This window comes from Pecten maximus, chromosome 9 (assembly GCF_902652985.1).
Source record: "Pecten maximus chromosome 9, xPecMax1.1, whole genome shotgun sequence".
In the NCBI taxonomy this organism is placed as follows: domain Eukaryota; kingdom Metazoa; phylum Mollusca; class Bivalvia; order Pectinida; family Pectinidae; genus Pecten; species Pecten maximus.
This window is the reverse complement of record NC_047023.1, coordinates 1,417,498-1,440,169: the sequence shown is the minus strand read 5'-3', so window position 1 is coordinate 1,440,169 and position 22,672 is coordinate 1,417,498. Positions and strand designations below refer to the sequence as shown.

The window sequence follows — 22,672 nt, the reverse complement described above, 5'->3', positions numbered from 1 at the left end:
GGGAACAGATTTTGCATAAATGGTGACTCTGACCCCCAAGGGGCCTGAGGGGCGGGGCCCAATAGGGGAAATTGAGGCAATTCCTTAAAATCGCTACTGGTCATAAAGTTATGAATGGATTTGAACCCAATTTGGTCAGAAACATCCTTCAGGGAAGGGGAACAGATTTTGCATAAATGGTTACTCTGACCCCCAAGGGGCCAAAGGGGCGGGGCCTATTGGGGAAATAGAGGTAATTCCTTCAAATCGCTACTAGTCATAAAGTTATGAATGGATTTCAACCCAAATTGGTCAGAAACATTCTTATGTGAAGGGGAACAGATTTTGCATAAATGGTGACTCTGACCCCCAAGGGGCCTGAGGGGCGGGGCCCATTATGGGAAATTGAGGTAATTCCTTTAAATCGCTACTAGTCATAAAGTTATGAATGGATTTGAACCCAATTTGGTCAGAAACATTCTTGGGGTAAGGGGAACAGATTTTGCATAAATGGTGACTCTGACCCCCAAGGGGCCAGAGGGGCGGGGCCTAATAGGGGAAATTGAGGTAATTCCTTCAAATCGCTACTAGTCATAAAGTTATGAATGGATTTGCAACCCAATTTAGTCAGAAACATTCCTTCGGGGAAGGGGAACAGATTTTGCATAAATGGTTACTCTGACCAGGGGCAAGGGGGCCCTAATAGGGGAAATAGTAGGTAATTCCTTAAATCGCTACTAGTCATAAAGTTATGAATGGATTTAAACCCAATTTGGTCAGAAACATTCTTGGGGGAAGGGGAACAGATTTTGCATAAATGATGACTCTGACTCCCAAAGGACCAAAGGGGCGGGGCCTAATTGGGAAACAGAGGTAATATCTTTAAATCGCTACTAGTCATAATTTTATGAATGGATTTGAACCCAATTTAATAAGAAACATTCTTTGGGGAAGGGGAACATATTTTGCATAAATGGTGACTCTGCACCCCCGAGGGGCAAAAGGGGTGGGGCCCCATATTGGAAATAGAGGTAATTCCTTTAAATCACTACTAGTCATGAAGTTATAAATGCATGTTGTAAACTCAGAGAGTCTGGACTTCATTATTTCTTTAAAGCAGTTGGGATACCCACGCTATAACCAAATATAGCATTGTTTGAGGTTAACAAACAAAACGAATTGAACATGAACATTATTTTGACATTTGGTCAAATCCAACCAGGTGAGCGATACAGGCCCCATGGGCCTCTTGTATTGATAACCACGCCATTTCCATGTGTATTAGCACCGGAAGTTGGGCTGCGCATGTGCGTATAAAATGTTACTGTAACTGAGTTGGCGTTTTATCCGATTTAATAGACAGCACTGACCGTTACAGTTGTACTCTGAACACCTCGGCAGTAATTACGCTATTGTTTCAGCAGTTCAAAGATTTAATAGGCGCCGGTGACTGTGTCATTTCTACACCTGTAAAAACATCAGCCAGGTAGATCTACCGGTGTGTCAGAGATTAGTTCCGCTTGAGCGAACGGGTAGATGAGTTGTTGACTATCGTGTGTACTGATATCGGCGACCGTCTTGGGAAATTACTTGATGTAAGTAAAGCAGTACTTTTTATCACCAAGACTTGTTGTTATAAGATTCAACCGACAATTTCTTTTATGAATTTATGAAACACTTATAATAGCATGTAGGTTAGTAGTGCCGATATGTTCAGTATTACAAACAGAATTTAACGTTAGCTCTTAAAAAATGTCAGCGTTTGCCACCGATCGACGAAAATTATACTTCGAGTTATTCGAACATTTCAAGTAGGATTTTTATTGTTGGGACCAAATTTTTACTTCGTATTATCCGAGTTTTTCGAGTTATCTGAATTCGAATTTTCCGAGTTTTTTTTACTAAGATAAAGAGAGAATTCGGCCGGGACCGGCGAGGTACTTCGAGTTAAGCGGGGTATTCGAGTTATCTGAGTTCGAGTTAACGAAGTTCCACTGTATTCTAATTTCAAACCAGTTCTGATCAGGTAATACATAGAATTAAAGTTCTAATTTATATCATTAAACAAAGAAGAAAGTTTGAAAGTTTGACCTATTGTTACAGGGTAAAGATGCAGTGTTTTAAGGAGAAGATGTTGCCACGACACCCGCCAGTTTTTAACGAATGGTTTCTGAGGATCTTCCCTGACCCAACATCCTGGTACGTTTACTTCCGACTTTCTTACCTCTTTTATATTTTAATCAGAAGTAAATGAAATACAATGTCAAGTTATGTATTCATTTCAGCAGTTCTATAGTATTGTTTGGTATTGATTTTTGAGATTTTAACTAAGGTGAAGGGGTCAAAGGTCACATTTTACAACTTCAAAATAATAATCTCTCTCTGAGATTTGGTTCATGTTCAAATGGGATGGGTATCGCAAGTATTTTGGATCCTCGTACATTGATACTTATGATCTGTGATAGGTATCACAAATAGTCAGAAGAATTGCAAGTCTTTCATCAAGCAAATCAACAATGAAGGAAAGGAATGTTATCATGACTAAGCAAACCTAATTTATTACAACCGCCATTTTGAAAATGCTACTAAGCACTAAAAAAAGTCTTGGTGAACCAGACACTTGATACGCTTGAGGTTGGGAATGCATAAATGTTTGATTTATTTATCATCTCAAAAACGATAAATATGAAAGTAAATTGTTATATTATTAGCTCACCTGGTCCGAAGGACCAAGGTGAGCTTATGCCATACCATGGCGTCTGTCGTCTGTCCGTCTGTCGTCCGTCCGTCCGTCAACAATTGACTTATTTGACTTCTTCAAAACCGCTGATCAGAATTTGAACAAATTTGGTCAGAAGCATCCCTATGGGTAAGGGACTCAAAATTGTACAAATGATGGGGCTGACCCCCTGGGGGCCTCTGGGGTGGGGCCAAAAGGGGTCAATTTGGAGCTATTGATATAAACGACTTCTTCTCTGAAACCAAGCAATGGCTATCGCTCATATTTGCCAGGTAGCATCACTATGGGGTGGGGATTCAAAATTGTACAAATGATGGGGCTGACCCCCCAGGGGCCTGAGGGGCGGGGCCAAATGTGGTCAATCCGGCTATATTGATATAACTGACTTCTCTGAAACCAAGCAATGGCTATCGCTCATATTTGCCTGGTAGCATCATTATGGGATGGGGATTCAAAATTGTGCAAATGATGGGGCTGACCCCCAAGGGGCCTGAGGGGCAGGGCCGAATATGGTCAATTTGGCTATATTGATATAAACGACTTCTTCTCTGAAACTAAGCCATGGCTATCGCTCATATTTGCCTGGTAGCATCATTATGGGGTGGGGATTCAAAATTGTACAAATGGTGGGGCTGACCCCCCAGGGGCCTGAGGGGTGGGGCCAAATGTGGTCAATCGGGCTATATTCATATAATTGACTTCTTCTCTGGAACCAAGCAATGGATATCTCTCATATTTTACCGGTAGCATCACCTTGGGGTAGAAATTTGAAATTGTACAAATGAAGGGGCCGACCCCCCTGGGGGCTGAGGGGCGGGGCCAAAAGGGGTCAGTTTTGCAAAATTGAAATAAACGACTTCTGCTCTGAAACTAAGCAATGCATATCGCTCATATTTCTTGGGTAGCATCCCTATGGGATGGGGATTCAAAATTGTACAAATGGTGGGGCTGATCCCCCCAGGGGCCTGAGGGGCGGGGCCAAAATTGGTCAATTTTTTTAAACAACTTCTTCTCTGAAACTAAGTAACAAATATTACTCTCATTTGTATGGTAGCATGCATGGTTATGGGGTGGGGATTCAAAATTGTAAAAATGTTGGGGTTGACCCGGGCCGCCAGGGGGCTGAGGGGTGGGGCCAAAAGGGGTCAATTTGGCTAAATTGATTTAAACAACTTATTCTCTGAAACTTAGCAATGGTTTGACTGGTAGCATCCTATTGGGGTAGGGATTCAAAATTGCATATAGGAAGGAGCTGACCCCCAAGGGGGCAGAGGTCAGGGTCAAAAGGGGTCAATTGGTCTAAACAAGTTCTTCTCTGAAACTAAGCAATGGATATCACTCACATTTGTGTGGTAGCATCCCTATGAGGTCGCGCCAAAAGTCAATATCATTTCATGGATTAATGCACTTTTTGGAATTTTCAGTATTAAAATAAAACCAATGTAAATGTACCCATATAAAATGCTTATGATATATATTGACATAGCAATACCAGTGACAAATATACTTCAGCATCATTCTTGTTTCATATCTCATGAAACCAGGTGAGCGATACAGGCCCTCTGGGCCTCTTGTTCAATATTTATTATTTACACTTAGAAAACAAAAATCGAAAGAAGTTGGTTGTTTTATAATTTACAAAGTTTTTTACGAAAACATACCTTAATACCCCGCACCAGTAATTTTCACACCACATTTTCCTAACACCAAGTTCTACACCTGAGTTTATTGGTCAACAGTCAGGGTGAAATATCACTGCACTAGTAATCTGATTTGCCAATCATTTATCTCCATTTCCAGTCTTATCTTCACAAACATCATGCAGTTACACTTGTTCAGGTCACTGAATGGAAGATTAAGGTCATTCAGGATATAATACTCCTGTAACAATTTTCTTTTATTTTATATACATTCATGGCCCATACTTCGGTAATAATTTTCTGTTATTCTGTATACAGACATATTATCAAGCCGAGTAACTCAGGTGTATGGCTTGAAAATCTTATTATATTTGATACTGTACTCTATTTATACCTGGCAATAAGCCTGACAATGTCTATTGCAACAAAATTTACAAATATTGTTTCATTTTGCCGTAATTACCACTTTCTACATTGTGTACAAGTGTTGGACCCAGGACTTATTTTAGCATATGTACATGTAGTGCACTTTATTTATACAGGTACAATGCACGCCTGTCAACCGTACGGACTTTTTCTGTTAGCTCACCGGTTACGAGTAACTGTGAGCTAATGCTGTACCCCCGGCGTCCGTGTCCACGTTCCACTTTAAAGTTTTTGGGATCAGTTTTTGGAAAGCTTCTAAGTCCAAAAGTATACACCTCCTTCTTATTGGATTCATACATCCATTAGAGGTCTAGGAGTGATATTATGTGACATACAATTTCAAAATGACATGCTTATACATACATAAAAAATGAATGCATAGTGTGATTGCTGCTGCTGGTGAGCTTTCGCAATCATTGATTGCACTTGTCTTATTTATACAGGTACAATGCACGCCTGTCTTATTCACGTACGTGTGTCGTTATCTTATTTATACAGGTACAATGGACACCTGTCTTACACACGGACATGTGTCGTTATCTTATTTATACAGGTACAATGCATGCCTGTCTTACGCACGGACGTGTGCTGTTATCTTATTTATACAGGTACAATGCACGCTTGTCTTACGCACGGACGTGTGCTGTTATCTTATTTATACAGGTACAATGCACGCCTGTCTTATTCACGGACGTGTGCTGTTATGTTATTTATACAGGTACAATGCACGCCTGTCTTATTCACGGACGTGTGCTGTTATCTTATTTATACAGGTACAATGCACGCTTGTCTTACACACGGACGTGTGTCGTTATCTTATTTATACAGGTACAATGCACGCTTGTCTTACGCACGGACGTGTGTCGTTATCTTATTTATACAGGTACAATGCACGCCTGTCTTACTCACGGACGTGTGTCGTTATCTTATTTATACAGGTACAATGCACGCCTGTCTTACGCACGGACGTGTGCTGTTATCTTATTTATACAGGTACAATGCACGCTTGTCTTACGCACGGACGTGTGCTGTTATCTTATTGATACAGGTACAATGCACGCTTGTCTTACGCACGGACGTGTGCTGTTATCTTATTTATACAGGTACAATGCACGCCTGTCTTATTCACGGACGTGTGCTGTTATCTTATTTATACAGGTACAATGCACGCTTGTCTTACGCACGGACGTGTGCCGTTATCTTTTTTATACAGGTACAATGCACGCTTGTCTTACCCACGGACGTGAGCTGTTATCTTATTTATACAGGTACAATGCACGCTTGTCTTACCCACGGACGTGTGCTGTTATCTTTTTTATACAGGTACAATGCACGCCTGTCTTACACACGGACGTGTGTCGTTATCTTATTTATACAGGTACAATGCACGCCTGTCTTACCCACGGACGTGTGTCGTTATCTTATTTATACAGGTACAATGCACGCCTGTCTTACCCACGGACGTGTGCCGTTATCTTATTTATACAGGTACAATGCACGCCTGTCTTACACACGGACGTTTGCGTTATCTTTTTTATACAGGTATAATGCACGCCTGTCTTACGCACGGACGTGTGCCGTTATCTTATTTATACAGGTACAATGCACGCTTGTCTTACGCACGGACGTGTGCCGTTATCTTTTTTATACAGGTACAATGCATGCCTGTCTTACGCACGGACGTGTGCCGTTATCTTATTTATACAGGTACAATGCACGCCTGTCTTACCCACGGACGTGTGCCGTTATCTTATTTATACAGGTACAATGCACGCCTGTCTTACGCACGGACGTGTGTCGTTATCTTATTTATACAGATACAATGCACGCCTGTCTTACGCACGGACGTGTGTCGTTATCTTATTTATACAGGTACAATGCACGCCTGTCTTACACACGGACGTGTGCTGTTATCTTATTTATACAGGTACAATGCACGCCTGTCTTACACACGGACATGTGCTGTTATCTTATTTATACAGGTACAATGCACGCCTGTCTTACGCACGGACGTGTGTCGTTATCTTATTTATACAGGTACAATGCACGCTTGTCTTACGCACAGATGTGTGTCGTTATCTTATTTATACAGGTACAATGCACGCCTGTCTTACGCGCGGACGTGTGTCGTTATCTTATTTATACAGGTACAATGCACGCTTGTCTTACGCACAGATGTGTGTCGTTATCTTATTTATACAGGTACAATGCACGCTTGTCTTACGCACGGACGTGTGCTGTTATCTTATTTATACAGGTACAATGCACGCCTGTCTTATGCGCGGACGTGTGCCGTTATCAGTATGGTAGGCTACATACTAGGACTGGGTGACCGACACGGGGAGAACATCTTGTTCGACTCGACCTGTGGAGACTGTGTCCATGTGGACTTCAACTGTCTGTTTAACAAGGTAAGCTCTCTGTTGCCTGTTTAACAAGGTAGGATTTCAGTTGTCTGTTTAACGAGGTAGGATTTCATTTGTCTGTTTAACAAGGTAGGATTTCAGTTGTCTGTTTAACAAGGTAGGATTTCAGTTGTCTGTTTAACAAGGTAGGATTTCATTTGTCTGTATAACAAGGTAGGATTTCAGTTGTCATTTAACAAGTTAGGACTTCAATTGTCTGTTTAACAAGGAGGGATTTCAGTTGTCTGTTTATGTCTGTTTACTGTGAAATTTTATCAAAAATTATGTAGAATAATGATTTTATTTGCCAAAGTGTCTGAAATATTTTGTGGGAGTGAAAAATGTTAAAATATGTACATTAACCGTTTGTGAATTTTACAGGGTGAAATGTTTGAATGGGCTGAGAAGGTTCCCTTCCGCCTGACTCACAACATGATGAATGCGCTAGTAAGTATCGAACCCCTTAAAAGGTCACTCTAAATGTTCTATACGGAAAATTGTTTGATATATCATTGCTTCGTATGAATATTTAACACAATCATGCTTAGATTGGTTTGAGGCTCTAGTCTTGGTTTGAGGCTCTAGTCTTGGTTTGAGGCTCTAGTCTATTCCCTACTCCAACAACTTTAGAGGTTTTACACGGCGATACTTTTGACAGGTGTCGCAGTCGGCAAAATCATATCCAATAGAAAAAGAGCCGACCAGCGGCCTCTTATGTTATAGGAATAGTCTATTCCCCTGTCATGACCAATATTTGATTTTTCTGACCTGATCAGAATACACAAGAAACATTGAACATGTGTCCTATGCTGTAAGAATGTGACCGTAATAATGTTTCAGGGTCCCCTGGGATATGAAGGGATATTCAGACGAGCCTGCGAGGTAACTCTGAGGGTGATGAGGACACAGATGGACCCATTGATGAGGTAAATCAGGGTTAACACAACCTTAAGAAAGCCTTGAATTTCACCTTGGGCCTTAAAAAGCCTTATAGAAAATTGGTTTACAGCCTTGAAAAATCCTTGAATATTAAGGTTTCATAAGATAAGTGAAACCTGGCCACTGATCATTTGGATTCAACTTTGTCTATGTCGCCTCCCCTACAGACATTAATTATTACCATGTCAAGTTGTATTTTGATCAAGTGGATAGTTATAAGTTGCTTTTTTGTTCTCTTGTTCCCTCTCAAGATGACTTAGATGACGGGTAAAATGGGCCTTGGATATTTAATTAAGACATTGAAAAAGCCTTGAAATGGCCCCGAATTTGGTTTGACATAATCCGTACGAACTCTGTTAATATCTCTTTTAATGTCATTGTCTATTTTAACTGAAGTTTGTGATTTCCATTTTAACTGAAGGTTTTGGTGTCTATTTCAGCTGAAGGTTGTGATGTTCATTTCAACTTAAGTTTGTCATGAGGATTGTAATTAAATAGAGGATATTTAACAGTGTCTTCAGTAATACCAAATATATTTAACGAGTGGGGCTAATATTTTTGAAAAATATCAAAATAGTAGCCACACGAGTGAAATATATTTGGTATTATTGAAGACACTGTTAGATATTCTCTATTTAATTAACGAGTGACAAAATATAGTCCGAAGTACAAAAATTCCCAAAAAATATAAAAACTACTTGCCATACCATTGTCAAAATATAAGTATCTCATAAAAGTCCTGTCAAAACAACACAGATCACTACGCGATGAGCGCTCAGTCTAAAATGGTGTACATACAAAACAGTTCTGCAGGCCTAGTAGTGGGAGAAAGGCCTGACAAACACACGGATTTTGTTTACTCCTCGGTCCTGATGATAACAAACTTCCACTTATGTAACAGTAAGTCATTCCTTCTCACTGTTACTGTCAGATATTGCCCTTATTCCTTTGTACTTTCTCCCGTACCCTGACCCGGACGCCGCCATGTTTGCAAAAGTGATATTTTTCACTAGTGAAAAATATCGCTTTTATAGAATGAATAATTTTTGATGTTTCACTGGTAAAAATGTAATAAAAAGTAGTATTTGATATCTCTAAACTTTGTGGTATTCATGTTAGGTATTAAGTGAATCTGTATGAATTTTTCTAGTGTACTGAAGCCGTTTGTGTATGATCCGCTGGTTGAGTGGAGTAAACCAGGCAAAGGAGGAAGATCTAATCCCATGGATACTGGTGAAATCAACAACGAACAGGTAAGGTTATACTGGTGAAATCAACAACGAACAGGTAAGGTTATACTGGTGAAATCAACAACGAACAGGTAAGGTTATACTGATGAAATCAACAACTAACAGGTAAGGTTATACTGGTGAAATCAACAACGAACAGGTAAGGTTATACTGGTGAAATCAACAACGAACAGGTAAGGTTATACTGGTGAAATCAACAACGAACAGGTAAGGTTATACTGGTGAAATCAACAATGAACAGGTAAGGTTATACTGGTGAAATCAACACAAACAGGTAAGGTTATACTGGTGAATACAACAACGAACAGGTAAGGTTATACTGATGAACAGGTAAGGTTATACTGGTGAACAGGTAAGGTTATACTGGTGAACAGGTAAGGTTATACTGGTGAAATCAACAATGAACAGGTAAGGTTATACTGGTGAACAGTTAAGGTTATACTGGTGAATACAACAACGAACAGGTAAGGTTATACTGGTGAATACAACAACGAACAGGTAAGGTTATACTGGTGAACAGGTAAGGTTATACTGGTGAACAGGTAAGGTTATACTGGTGAAATCAACAATGAACAGGTAAAGGTTATACTGGTGAAATCAACAATGAACAGGTAAGGTTATACTGGTGAAATCAACAACGAACAGGTAAGGTTATACTGGTGAACAGGTAAGGTTATACTGGTGAACAGGTAAGGTTATACATGTACTGGTGAATACAACAACGAACAGGTAAGGTTATACTGGTGAACAGGTAAGGTTATACTGGTGAAATCAACAACGAACAGGTAAGGTTATACTGGTGAACAGGTAAGTTTATACTGGTAAACAGGTAAGGTTATACTGGTGAACAGGTAAGGTTATACTGGTGAACAGGTAAGTTTATACTGGTGAACAGGTAAGGTTATACTGGTGAACAGGTAAGGTTATACTGGTGAAATCAACACGAACAGGTAAGGTTATACTGGTGAAATCAACAACGAACAGGTAAGGTTATACTGGTGAACAGGTAAGGTTATACTGGTGAGCAGGTAAGGTTATACTGGTGAACAGATCAGGTTATACTGGTGAAATCAACACGAACAGGTAAATTTATACTGGTGAACAGGTAAGGTTATACTGGTGAAATCAACAACGGACAGGTAAGGTTATACTGGGTCAACAACAAACAGGTAAGGTTATACTGGTGAAATCAACAAGGAACAGGTAAGGTTATACTGGTGAACAGGTAAGGTTATACTGGTGAACAGGTAAGGCTTTTTAGGTGACTTTGATGATGCTCAGAGAGATGCCTTGCCATGTTACTTTACAATAACTTGCAAGATGAAGCTTGTACAGACCAGGGATCAATTTTTCAAAGTTTTTCTCATCTGTTGTAACTTTAAGGAACACTAAAAATTACACCGATCTGTTGAAAAAAAAAATCATCCTTGGACATAGATTTAGTGAAACTGATGATTTTGTAATGCTGAAATGATGAAGTGAAACTGATGAGTTTGTAATGCTGAAGTGAAGCTGATGCGTTCATAATGCTTAAATGATGTAAAGAATCTCAACAAAGCAAATAATTGTTATTTTCTAAATGGTAGAAGCAGTCTCATCTAGTCAGTAGTATGATAAGAGAATTCGCCGTTCTTTCTTTATCAGGCGATGTCCCATGTACAGAATATAGAACATCGACTGAAGGGAATTCTGAAGTCCAAGACATCTCGACCCATCACTGTACCATTGTCTATAGAAGGCCATGTGAACTATCTCATCAATGTGAGTAACTACTTCTGGGGAGGACCAGGAATTCTTCCAGATTACCATATACATGTTAAACTGAGAGGAAAGTTCAAAACACAAGTTACTAGAACCACTAATATCAATTTAGTAATATATACAATACATTAAACTGCATGATACACCTGTTAATCCTTCCAGGAATACATTTTAGTAATATATACAATACATTAAACTGCATGATACACCTGTTAATCCTTCCAGGAATACATTTTAGTAATATATACAATACATTAAACTGCATGATACACCTGTTAATCCTTCCAGGAATACAATTTAGTAATATATACAATACATTAAACTGCATGATACACCTGTTAATCCTTCCAGGAATACAATTTAGTAATATATACAATACATTAAACTGCATGATACACCTGTTAATCCTTCCAGGAATACAATTTAGTAATATATACAATACATTAAACTGCATGATACACCTGTTAATCCTTCCAGGAATACATTTTAGTAATATATACAATACATTAAACTGCATGATACACCTGTTAATCCTTCCAGGAATACATTTTAGTAATATATACAATACATTAAACTGCATGATACACCTGTTAATCCTTCCAGGAATACAATTTAGTAATATATACAATACATTAAACTGCATGATACACCTGTTAATCCTTCCAGGAATACATTTTAGTAATATATACAATACATTAAACTGCATGATACACCTGTTAATCCTTCCAGGAATACATTTTAGTAATATATACAATACATTAAACTGCATGATACACCTGTTAATCCTTCCAGGAATACATTTTAGTAATATATACAATACATTAAACTGCATGATACACCTGTTAATCCTTCCAGGAATACATTTTAGTAATATATACAATACATTAAACTGCATGATACACCTGTTAATCCTTCCAGGAATACATTTTAGTAATATATACAATACATTAAACTGCATGATACACCTGTTAATCCTTCCAGGAATACATTTTAGTAATATATACAATACATTAAACTGCATGATACACCTGTTAATCCTTCCAGGAATACATTTTAGTAATATATACAATACATTAAACTGCATGATACACCTGTTAATCCTTCCAGGAATACAATTTAGTAATATATACAATACATTAAACTGCATGATACACCTGTTAATCCTTCCAGGAATACAATTTAGTAATATATACAATACATTAAACTGCATGATACACCTGTTAATCCTTCCAGGAATACAATTTAGTAATATATACAATACATTAAACTGCATGATACACCTGTTAATCCTTCCAGGAATACAATTTAGTAATATATACAATACATTAAACTGCATGATACACCTGTTAATCCTTCCAGGAATACAATTTAGTAATATATACAATACATTAAACTGCATGATACACCTGTTAATCCTTCCAGGAATACAATTTAGTAATATATACAATACATTAAACTGCATGATACACCTGTTAATCCTTCCAGGAATACATTTTAGTAATATATACAATACATTAAACTGCATGATACACCTGTTAATCCTTCCAGGAATACATTTTAGTAATATATACAATACATTAAACTGCATGATACACCTGTTAATCCTTCCAGGAATACATTTTAGTAATATATACAATACATTAAACTGCATGATACACCTGTTAATCCTTCCAGGAATACATTTTAGTAATATATACAATACATTAAACTGCATGATACACCTGTTAATCCTTCCAGGAATACATTTTAGTAATATATACAATACATTAAACTGCATGATACACCTGTTAATCCTTCCAGGAATACAATTTAGTAATATATACAATACATTAAACTGCATGATACACCTGTTAATCCTTCCAGGAATACAATTTAGTAATATATACAATACATTAAACTGCATGATACACCTGTTAATCCTTCCAGGAATACAATTTAGTAATATATACAATACATTAAACTGCATGATACACCTGTTAATCCTTCCAGGAATACAATTTAGTAATATATACAATACATTAAACTGCATGATACACCTGTTAATCCTTCCAGGAATACATTTTAGTAATATATACAATACATTAAACTGCATGATACACCTGTTAATCCTTCCAGGAATACAATTTAGTAATATATACAATACATTAAACTGCATGATACACCTGTTAATCCTTCCAGGAATACATTTTAGTAATATATACAATACATTAAACTGCATGATACACCTGTTAATCCTTCCAGGAATACAATTTAGTAATATATACAATACATTAAACTGCATGATACACCTGTTAATCCTTCCAGGAATACATTTTAGTAATATATACAATACATTAAACTGCATGATACACCTGTTAATCCTTCCAGGAATACATTTTTTTTAGTTATTAAATAAAAGTGGAAAATATTACCTGAATGTCATACCTTTTAGCCTTACTTTCTCTTTCTCTTTTGTTATTGTAGGAAGCAACAGATGACAGAAACTTGTGTCAAATGTATGTCGGCTGGGCGCCCTATATGTGACACAACTGTGTATATACAAATGTATGTCGGCTTGGCCCCCTATATGTGACACCACTGTGTATATACAAATGTATGTAGGCTGGGCCGCCTATATGTGACACCACTGTGTATACGCAAATGTATGTAGGCTGGACCGCCTATATGTGACACCACTGTGTATACGCAAATGTATGTAGGCTGGGGCCCCTATATGTGACACCACTGTGTATACACAAATGTATGTAGGCTGGGCCCCCTATATGTGACACCACTGTGTATATACAAATGTATGTAGGCTGGGCCCCCTATATGTGACACCACTGTGTATATACAAATGTATGTCGGCTGGGCCCCCTATATGTGACACCACTGTGTATATACAAATGTATGTAGGCTGGGCCCCCTATATGTGACACCACTGTATATACAAATGTATGTCGGCTGGGCCCCCTATATGTGACACAACTGTGTATATACAAATGTATGTCGGCTGGGCCCCCTATATGTGACACCACTGTGTATATACAAATGTATGTAGGCTGGACTGCCTATATGTGACACCACTGTGTATACACAAATGTGTGTAGGCTGGGCTGCCTATATGTGACACAACTGTGTATATACAAATGTATGTAGGCTGGGCCCCCTATATGTGACACCACTGTGTATATACCATTGTATGTAGGCTGGGCTGCCTATATGTGACACCACTGTGTATACACAAATGTGTGTAGGCTGGGTCCCCTATATGTGACACCACTGTATATACAAATGTATGTCAGCTGGGCCCCCTATATGTGACACCACTGTATATACAAATGTATGTCGGCTGGGCCCCCTATATGTGACACAACTGTGTATATACAAATGTATGTCGGCTGGGCTGCCTATATGTGACACCACTGTGTATATACCATTGTATGTCGGCTGGGCTGCCTATATGTGACACCATTGTGTATACAAATGTGTGTAGGCTGGGCCGCCTATATGTGACACCACTGTGTATACACAAATGTATGTAGGCTGGACTGCCTATATGTGACACCACTGTGTATACACAAATGTATGTAGGCTGGGCCCCCTATATGTGACACCACTGTGTATACACAAATGTATGTAGGCTGGACCGCCTATATGTGACACCACTGTGTATATACAAATGTATGTCGGCTGGGCCGCCTATATGTGACACCACTGTATATACAAATGTATGTCGGCTGGGGCCCCTATATGTGACACCACTGTGTATACACAAATGTATGTAGGCTGGGCCCCCTATATGTGACACCACTGTGTATACACAAATGTGTGTAGGTTGGGCTCCCTATATGTGACACCACTGTGTATATACAAATGTGTGTAGGCTGGGCCCCCTATATGTGACACCACTGTATATACAAATGTATGTCGGCTGGGCCGCCTATATGTGACACCACTGTATATACAAATGTATGTCGGCTGGGGCCCCTATATGTGACACCACTCTGTATATGAAAATGTAGGTAGACTTGGCAGCCTATATCTGACAACACACGGATCCTGTAGTAAGGACATGAAAGAGACAATTTTATAGGGTTATGAGAGACACTAAGTTTGGATGTTTGTTCTTGGCTAAACCTTGTTACTTTGAAAATAAATGTTTTGCTTTGTCACTGGCTTTAGCGTAGTGTACTTACTATCAATACATATACTGTGTGAGCAAATATTCGGTTTGAGTAATGACAATTACAAATAATGGCAAGTTTGTTCATCTAGGTCTTTCGAAATTTTACTTGGTAAAATAAATCCTGTGTCAGCTGTCATTTCGATATAAGTTAATCAGAAGAAGAAAAAATGTGTTCAGTAACACCAGAGACTTATATAACTGAATATCTGGTAACACAGCAAATATTACAGCAAAATAAAATTAAACGTGAACTGTTCACTATAAATGTGCATCCTTGCCCTCCTGTTTGGTATATATAGATTTCTAAGTTCATTGTTTACATAACCAGCCTATCTTTAGTAGCATGTTGAATAATTAGAGATACATTCTGTTCTATTTTAAGCCGTCATCATATGGTGGACGATTGTACATGATCCAACTTTACTCCGTCTGTCTTTCGTCTATAAACTGTCCCTCTGAACGCTTTTTCTTGAGAACATTTTCCAAACGTCATTCATTTTGATTTTTGACAGTTGAATTTTGTTATTGCTATTATTCAGAAAGTTCTCTTTTCTTTTTCTCAAATTTCCTAAAAATTATTTTGATCCACTTGTGCATGTTTAATTTTGAGACTTACTGGAAAAACAAGATGGCTAATTTATCAGAAAATTCATGTTTCTTTCTCGTATTTCGTAAGTTCATTTCTGGAGTTGATCAGAACACATGATGGCTGACAAGGTGGTCATTTTAAGTTTTGACGGTTGAAGTTCATTATTACATGGATCCTTCTCCGGTTTCATATTTATATATTTAAAGCGTATTGAATTGTTTTCCGTTGAACATAATATACAGTACACATTTCACGAGAATGACGGATATCGATATTTTGCGTTGGTGCGAAGGAGTGAAAAGATATCTATACATTATGTATACTGTCATAAGGGTGAATTGTTATATTCAACGTGAACACATTTAACTTTCTTTTCAATTTTTAAAGACGAAAAGAAGAGAAATAATCCATGCGTCAAAAGTACCTAAATATGTTATCTTGAATGGGATGCGCAACGTAATCTATCGTTTTCTTCTCTGACCTGGTAAGTTGTGGTTGCATAACTTGCTGAAACCTATATTGCAGATGTGCTGCAAAATAGTCACTTGTTTTTCGCTTCATTTGCATCTGAACCAAAAAATCTCCGATGAATAGAGCCGTCCTGGTTAGTGTAAATATCACACCGATGATATAAGTTGTGTTGATACAAGTTTTTATCAAGTTGATCATTACTATGTTTCAGTGGTAAATTCCTCTTGGTCCCTAGTAAGTTGTACATGGTAATTCTTGAGACTGATCGTAAAACAAAATGGCCGACAGTTTTTCCCAAATCTTAACTTGTGGATTTCTGTGGTATTTGTTCATTGTTATTACTCAGGATCTTTCTCAGATTTGATATGGAACTCCCTGTTTTCAGTTAGAGTTAAGAGGAAGATGAGAGAAGTAGAAAACATATCAGTCTTGCATAGAACCAATTGAGAGAATTCAGTGATTGGCGAGGAGATCCCTCTTGGATGCTTTAATTGATAACGACTTATCCATCTTTTGAAATGTATTGGGCGGTCAGTATACATTATATATTAGTCCTCTAATGTTTCCTATATCTACAATAGGAATGGCATCTTATCTTTATCTTCGCTCTAAATCATTTCGCTACTTTTAATACATTTTTGCCATTCGCTGATAATGATGAAACATATTGCTACATTTAGCTTTAAAAATCACTACATTTACAGCAGCATATCGCAGGGTTAGTTATCTTAAGGGTATTGGTAGATTCCAATAATAAACACAATTCTATATGTTGATTTCATTTATTGAAAACATTATTATATGTAAATAAATATTATAAACATTTCATTTACGTTATATATATATAGATACATAAAAATGTTTAAGTTGACGACATGCAAGTAAAATATATATAAAACTGAAAATTGACAAAAGAAATACTTTTGATAATTTTGTCAATTATCAGTTATATATATATACATGTATAGATATATATAAGAAATTTAAATTTGTCTTTGCGAAGGTGAATGTATAAAAAATAAAACAAAAAAACAGACTTTGCCGCAAGGCCTTTCTGCCCTCTCAGTCCGCCTGAAGAAGCCTGAGAGGGCAGAAAGGCCTTGCGGCAAAGTCTGGGTTTTTTTTTTTGTTATTTTTTATACATTCACATTCCCAAGGACAGTTTTAAATTTCTTATATGCTATAATTTACTTGCGATTGAGAAGACTTTGACCAGGATGGAGGGAAAAAATTAGTGAGATAGCTAAAAAGCTGTCACTGGTACATTCCACCATTGATGACATATATTCAGTCCGCCTGAAGAAACCTGAGAGGGCAGAAAAGCCTTGCGGCAAAGTCTGTTTTTTTGTTGTTATTTTTTATAGATATATATATATAATTTAAAATTATTTCCGCGCACTTTGATCTGGTCCATTGATTAATGTTAGAAATATAGAAATTCTAAGGCTATAATATATCGTAAGCAAAGCTCGCTTGCACTGTAGGCAAATATTTGTTTGACTTTTATATCGAGTTGAAAAACTTGTACTCTCCCTCCATGCATTTCGTGTATATTTTCATCGCCTCATCTTCCTGGATACCGCCTTTTTCGTCGGCTTCATCTATCAAGGCGTCAACTGTCTTGAATCCAACATAGTCCGGATCAAGGTTAGCTTTTGCCCAGTCATTGTATATTCCGTGGTTTCCCTGAGGTGAATATAAAGACGATATATATATATAAGGGTCAAAGAAGTAATATAAACAGTATAATCCAGATAACACTGGATCCTCACATAAATGTATGGAGGATACGAATTACTTGTAATGATTATATGGGGCAAAGAAGTAATTCAAACAGTGTAAACAATAAGGCTTGTTAAATTTTCGAGGCAATCCGCCCCTTTATCAAAACACAAAAAATTACAAATACTATCACATAATATATATAAGAAGTACTGACATTATATATATATATATATATATATACACACGTACAAGACTTTACCAAGCCAGTAAAGAATGAGTCTACCGTGCACCGTGCAAATATCAGGAATTCAACCCCCAAACCACCAATTTATCTTGAATTCAGAAATGTGTCATATACTTTTTATAAAATGACCCTTCTATTATTTAAGAAACAGATAGAGCTAGTGAGGGATAACTATTTGTTTTGCTACATATTTCTAAAAATTATATATAAGATAATGCAGTTGTTAATGTAATAAAAATAGGAAATACATCGGTACTACAAAATACAAATCGATGTTGATCTTCATGATTGTGGGAAGTTATGCATTTGACATGATAAAAAGGTAATTTACCGGTTTTGAAATTTCCGCAAATTGATCTCGTAGAAAGTATAATCTAGATGATAGGAATTGAATACAACGTTTATGATAAGCATGTTACAGTTTTTCGCTAGTTTGGCGATTTTAAATTCTAATGCTAACTCTACCGCTGTCTAATTACATTTTGCATTTTAGTCAACCGTTTCAATATTCAGTATTATCTGTACACAACATGTTTGTCTAGGGCATGATAATCACAGTTAAAATGGTTTTAGTCAAGTGTACGTGAAGTCTGTTAAATTGTGTAGAAATGGACGCAAAATACTTCTTCCGTTTTTCGATTGTTGATACAACTACATGTGCATAATCCTGACAATCTAAATAAAAACATTACATCATCCACTAAATTCCAATATTTCTATGTAAAGGAACAAGCTATCTACCATAAATTTTTTGGTATGATACAGTACTTACATCTTTGATCTGCTGTCCAAGCCATGGCCATAATTTCAAACATGGAATCAGAGCAACCAGGAAATAGATGGATTGCCGATTCAGGGCTACATCTTCCTCATAATCCATGTATTCTTTCAAATCTTTGCCCAATGAAATCCCTTCTGGTTTTCCGACGTGCCATTTCTTGAATTCTGCTTCATAGAGTCTGAGAATTTATAGAAAACGGCGTTTAGTAGGAATGAACGGCGTGAACAAGCACATTATCTATATGTTAAGGTTATCAGAGGGAAATAATGAAGTATTGAACTGCCTTCTTTGGATGGATGTTGTCCTAAAATTATCAACGGCTCGCAGACAGATTGATTAACGCGCGTTAAGGAAATTAACAAAGAAGTTTAGATTAAAACTAATATATATCCGTTTGACACTTTAGTTTCTTATATTCGACATTTACTAATAATGTAGTGGATATGTTATGTATTATAGAATAATAAAATCGTAATTTTAATTTTTAAAAATCAACTTGAAAAACTAACGATGTAGGTTGATCTAGATACGTCGTAAACACATGTGAAAGCACATTTTTGATAAGAATTTAGATTAACGCAGTCAGCTGGATACTCGATCGGAATACCGCGAACATACCCCATGAGGAGCCCCAAGTTTACCTGAAATCCAATCGATGGCTAAGAGATGATTGGTAATCATTATTAAAACTTTGTCGATATAACTTACGTTTTGTAACTGTCGATCCTTTTGTGCAGATATGTGTACTGATCTGGATAGGGCTTCGCTTTTTCCGTGGCTACCTTTATGTTGTGTTGTTGTTTATACAGGTATATGCTGTCCTCCACACAGAATACCCCTGTACAATTAATACTTTAATTATGCACAATAATATCAAAGCGTAAAAAACCAATGAAATAATAAAAACAAACCAAAAAAAAAACAACACTGCTTTACACACCCAAAGTTTCGTTGCGGAATAAATATACTTTCATTTCTTCATTTCTATACTCTGTACTAACAATATAATACATGTTAAGCTCCCCTGCCTGAGGGACAAGTGAACTTGTGCGTGGTGCGGCGTCCGTTGACTGGCCGTCTGTCCGGCATCAACCTTTTCCTTTTAACAATTTCTTCTCAATTACCAAGAGAACCAGATACGTGATATTGATATTAAACTTGACTTGATATTAAAGGTCACGGGTGTCAAATAGGCTCAAATCTTTAAACTATGATTTTTCGATAGCCAAGAGACTCCGAGACTTGATATCTTTATTGACATGAATATTTGAATACATAGAGGATATCTAACAGTGTCTTCAGTAATACCAAATATATTTCACGAGTGGGGCTAATATTTTGATATTTTTCACGAGTGAAAAATATCAAAATATTAGCCACACGAGTGAAATATATTTGGTTTTACTGAAGACACTGTTAGATATTCTGTTTATTACATTTTTTATCAACGAAAACCCTACCCCGTATGCTTACTAGGACTACAGCGATAATTTGTAAACAAAAAAAGTAGTTTCCCTTGTCTAGTTGCTGACATATATGTCGGGCTTTCTGATTGGTCAATTATTTTGGTATTTTCTAATCATTAATTTGATTGGTCAAATCAGCAAAAGTGATATTTTTCATTAGTGAAAAATATGATATTCTTCACTAGTGAAAAATATCACTTTTATAGAATGAATAATTTTTGATATTTCACTGGTAAAAATGTAATAAAATGGTAATCTGCAACGTATCTGCAGAAATGGTCTTAATCAACTTCAAAATGGCTGTAGAACCAGGTGACACTTTTGTACCGACATAATGCATTCTGTGGTCTTACGAGAATAAACTACATGTTTCTACTGGGAGAGAATATCTATATGATATTACCAAATTTCTCCGGATCTAGCTTTCCGTTTTTAATGCCCTGCACGAAGTCCGTATTTATCGCCATATCCCTTATTCCTTTTGTGCTCTCCCAAAGACGAGCGGAAAGTTTGGTCTTGGGATCATTTACCTTAAACAAACACGTAGACGGATATCAACTTAATTCAAGTGACAAAAATGTCATGAAATCGCATTTCCTACCATGTTTGTTTCTTGCACGAGATAATATTACAGCATGAACTAGATTTGCAGTAAACGACTTTTTTAATATTAGCTGAACATTTTATCAACTGATGTCATTTTTTTCTTCAAAATGTTACATTTCCAGGTCTGAATATTTCTGTAGTTCTTACCGTATGTGTAGCCCTTGTGTCCATATTGCTTTTAATTTTTTTACTGAAAAGTATATAAAATTGGTAATAGTTAGGCAATAAAATCCTCGTATAGCTACCTTTTCAACAAACAAACTGTCAATGAAAGTAGGAAATTGATTCTAGGATATGTTAGAATTCGCCAATACATAAGACATATTCGATTGCACGTATGGGAGAAGGAGTATACTGGAATCAGGTTGTCCGTCTGTAGACACAACGATCTCCCGGCTACTCCTCCTAAACTACTAAGAGGATTTCATAAAAACCTGCTGGCAATAATCCTTATACATTGTAGATGTGTGTAATCTATATCGAGATTCCGACGGGTCGGCCAAGATGGCCGTCACAGCCTCTGATTGGCTAAAAACTAATTCGCTATAACTCTTACTATTCATTGGAATTCACTAAAACTTATGGAAGGGGTGGTTACAAGACGAACTTTAATTTTGTATTTCAAAAAAAAAACAAAAAAAAAGCCGCGATAAAGATGACTTCTGATTGGTCGAAATTTAAATATTGTCCGATTTCAGGCGTATAGGGGACATATGTAAGGGTCCCAATACAATTAGTACTTGTCCTATAAATGCAGACTTTGAGAGGTAGACTTTACTTCCCAGTTAGGAAAGCTAAATTGACCATGTTTTACAAGACTACAATTAATTCCATTCTTCTACAAATAACCTTATTGGCGGCGGGGTTATGAGTTGGCACCCGGACGACAGTTCTAGTTATGCAATCGATAAAGTGAAATCGTTAAGAAATCTTACGCTTCCGTAAATGTGTTGATTGTTAATTTGTCAACAAACTAAAGCTTACGATTATATATTATCAGTTATGCATATAGTGATATTTCAGATATTAGCAATAATAAACAGTAAATCAGCCCTTACCTCTGTAAAATGCTGCAACTTCACTTTGAACTTTAGGAGATTCTTCCTTCCGTGAAAATGTTGACGTTAGTTTTCATCGAACCCTATTTATAAAAGTCTCCTTGATAGCCTGGTGAAACTAATTGTACAATTGCTGTGATTCATATTCATTTCTAAAAGTATTGTCTAAATCTATTGTTTATGTACATATGTTTGTCTAAACCCGATCATTGAGTTAGGGAAATTCTAAAATTATTAATAGCGGCAATCTAGATACTCATTATTAAATCATTACATTTAAAGTCATTACTGTGACAATGTTTATGATTTAAGATCAGTTTTCATCCTCATTACATACATGCAGTACGTTGCAATATGATATGCTTTCTGATGTTAAAAAAGGCTGGCCAGTGAACAAAAGTTTAAGAACTTTATTATTAAAACA

At 36.9% G+C, this 22,672-nt stretch overlaps 2 protein-coding genes across 2 annotated transcripts in view; one reads left to right on the top strand and one right to left on the bottom strand.

Annotated features, from left to right (window-relative positions):
* The window catches only part of LOC117335230 (serine/threonine-protein kinase ATR-like), a 136,551-nt gene extending 121,257 nt beyond the window's left edge, over positions 1–15,294 (top strand). Inside the window, exons 64-70 of the mRNA XM_033895220.1 lie at positions 2,083–2,178; positions 7,043–7,196; positions 7,572–7,637; positions 8,031–8,116; positions 9,280–9,382; positions 11,024–11,140; positions 13,604–15,294. Of these exons, the coding sequence (XP_033751111.1) occupies positions 2,083–2,178; positions 7,043–7,196; positions 7,572–7,637; positions 8,031–8,116; positions 9,280–9,382; positions 11,024–11,140; positions 13,604–13,663 (682 nt within the window). The 3' untranslated portion in view covers positions 13,664–15,294. The remainder of the gene's footprint in view (positions 1–2,082; positions 2,179–7,042; positions 7,197–7,571; positions 7,638–8,030; positions 8,117–9,279; positions 9,383–11,023; positions 11,141–13,603) is intronic.
* A 2,191-nt stretch (positions 15,295–17,485) lies between these two features.
* Positions 17,486–22,324, bottom strand: LOC117335212 (aminopyrimidine aminohydrolase-like). Its single transcript, XM_033895198.1, has 6 exons — positions 22,249–22,324; positions 21,338–21,380; positions 20,988–21,114; positions 19,827–19,956; positions 19,110–19,296; positions 17,486–18,054 (listed from the first exon to the last, which is right to left on the bottom strand). The coding sequence occupies exons 2-6, from the start codon at positions 21,359–21,361 to the stop codon at positions 17,872–17,874; spliced, it is 651 nt and encodes a 216-aa protein (XP_033751089.1). The 5' UTR covers positions 21,362–21,380; positions 22,249–22,324; the 3' UTR covers positions 17,486–17,871.
* Positions 22,325–22,672: the final 348 nt, after the last annotated feature.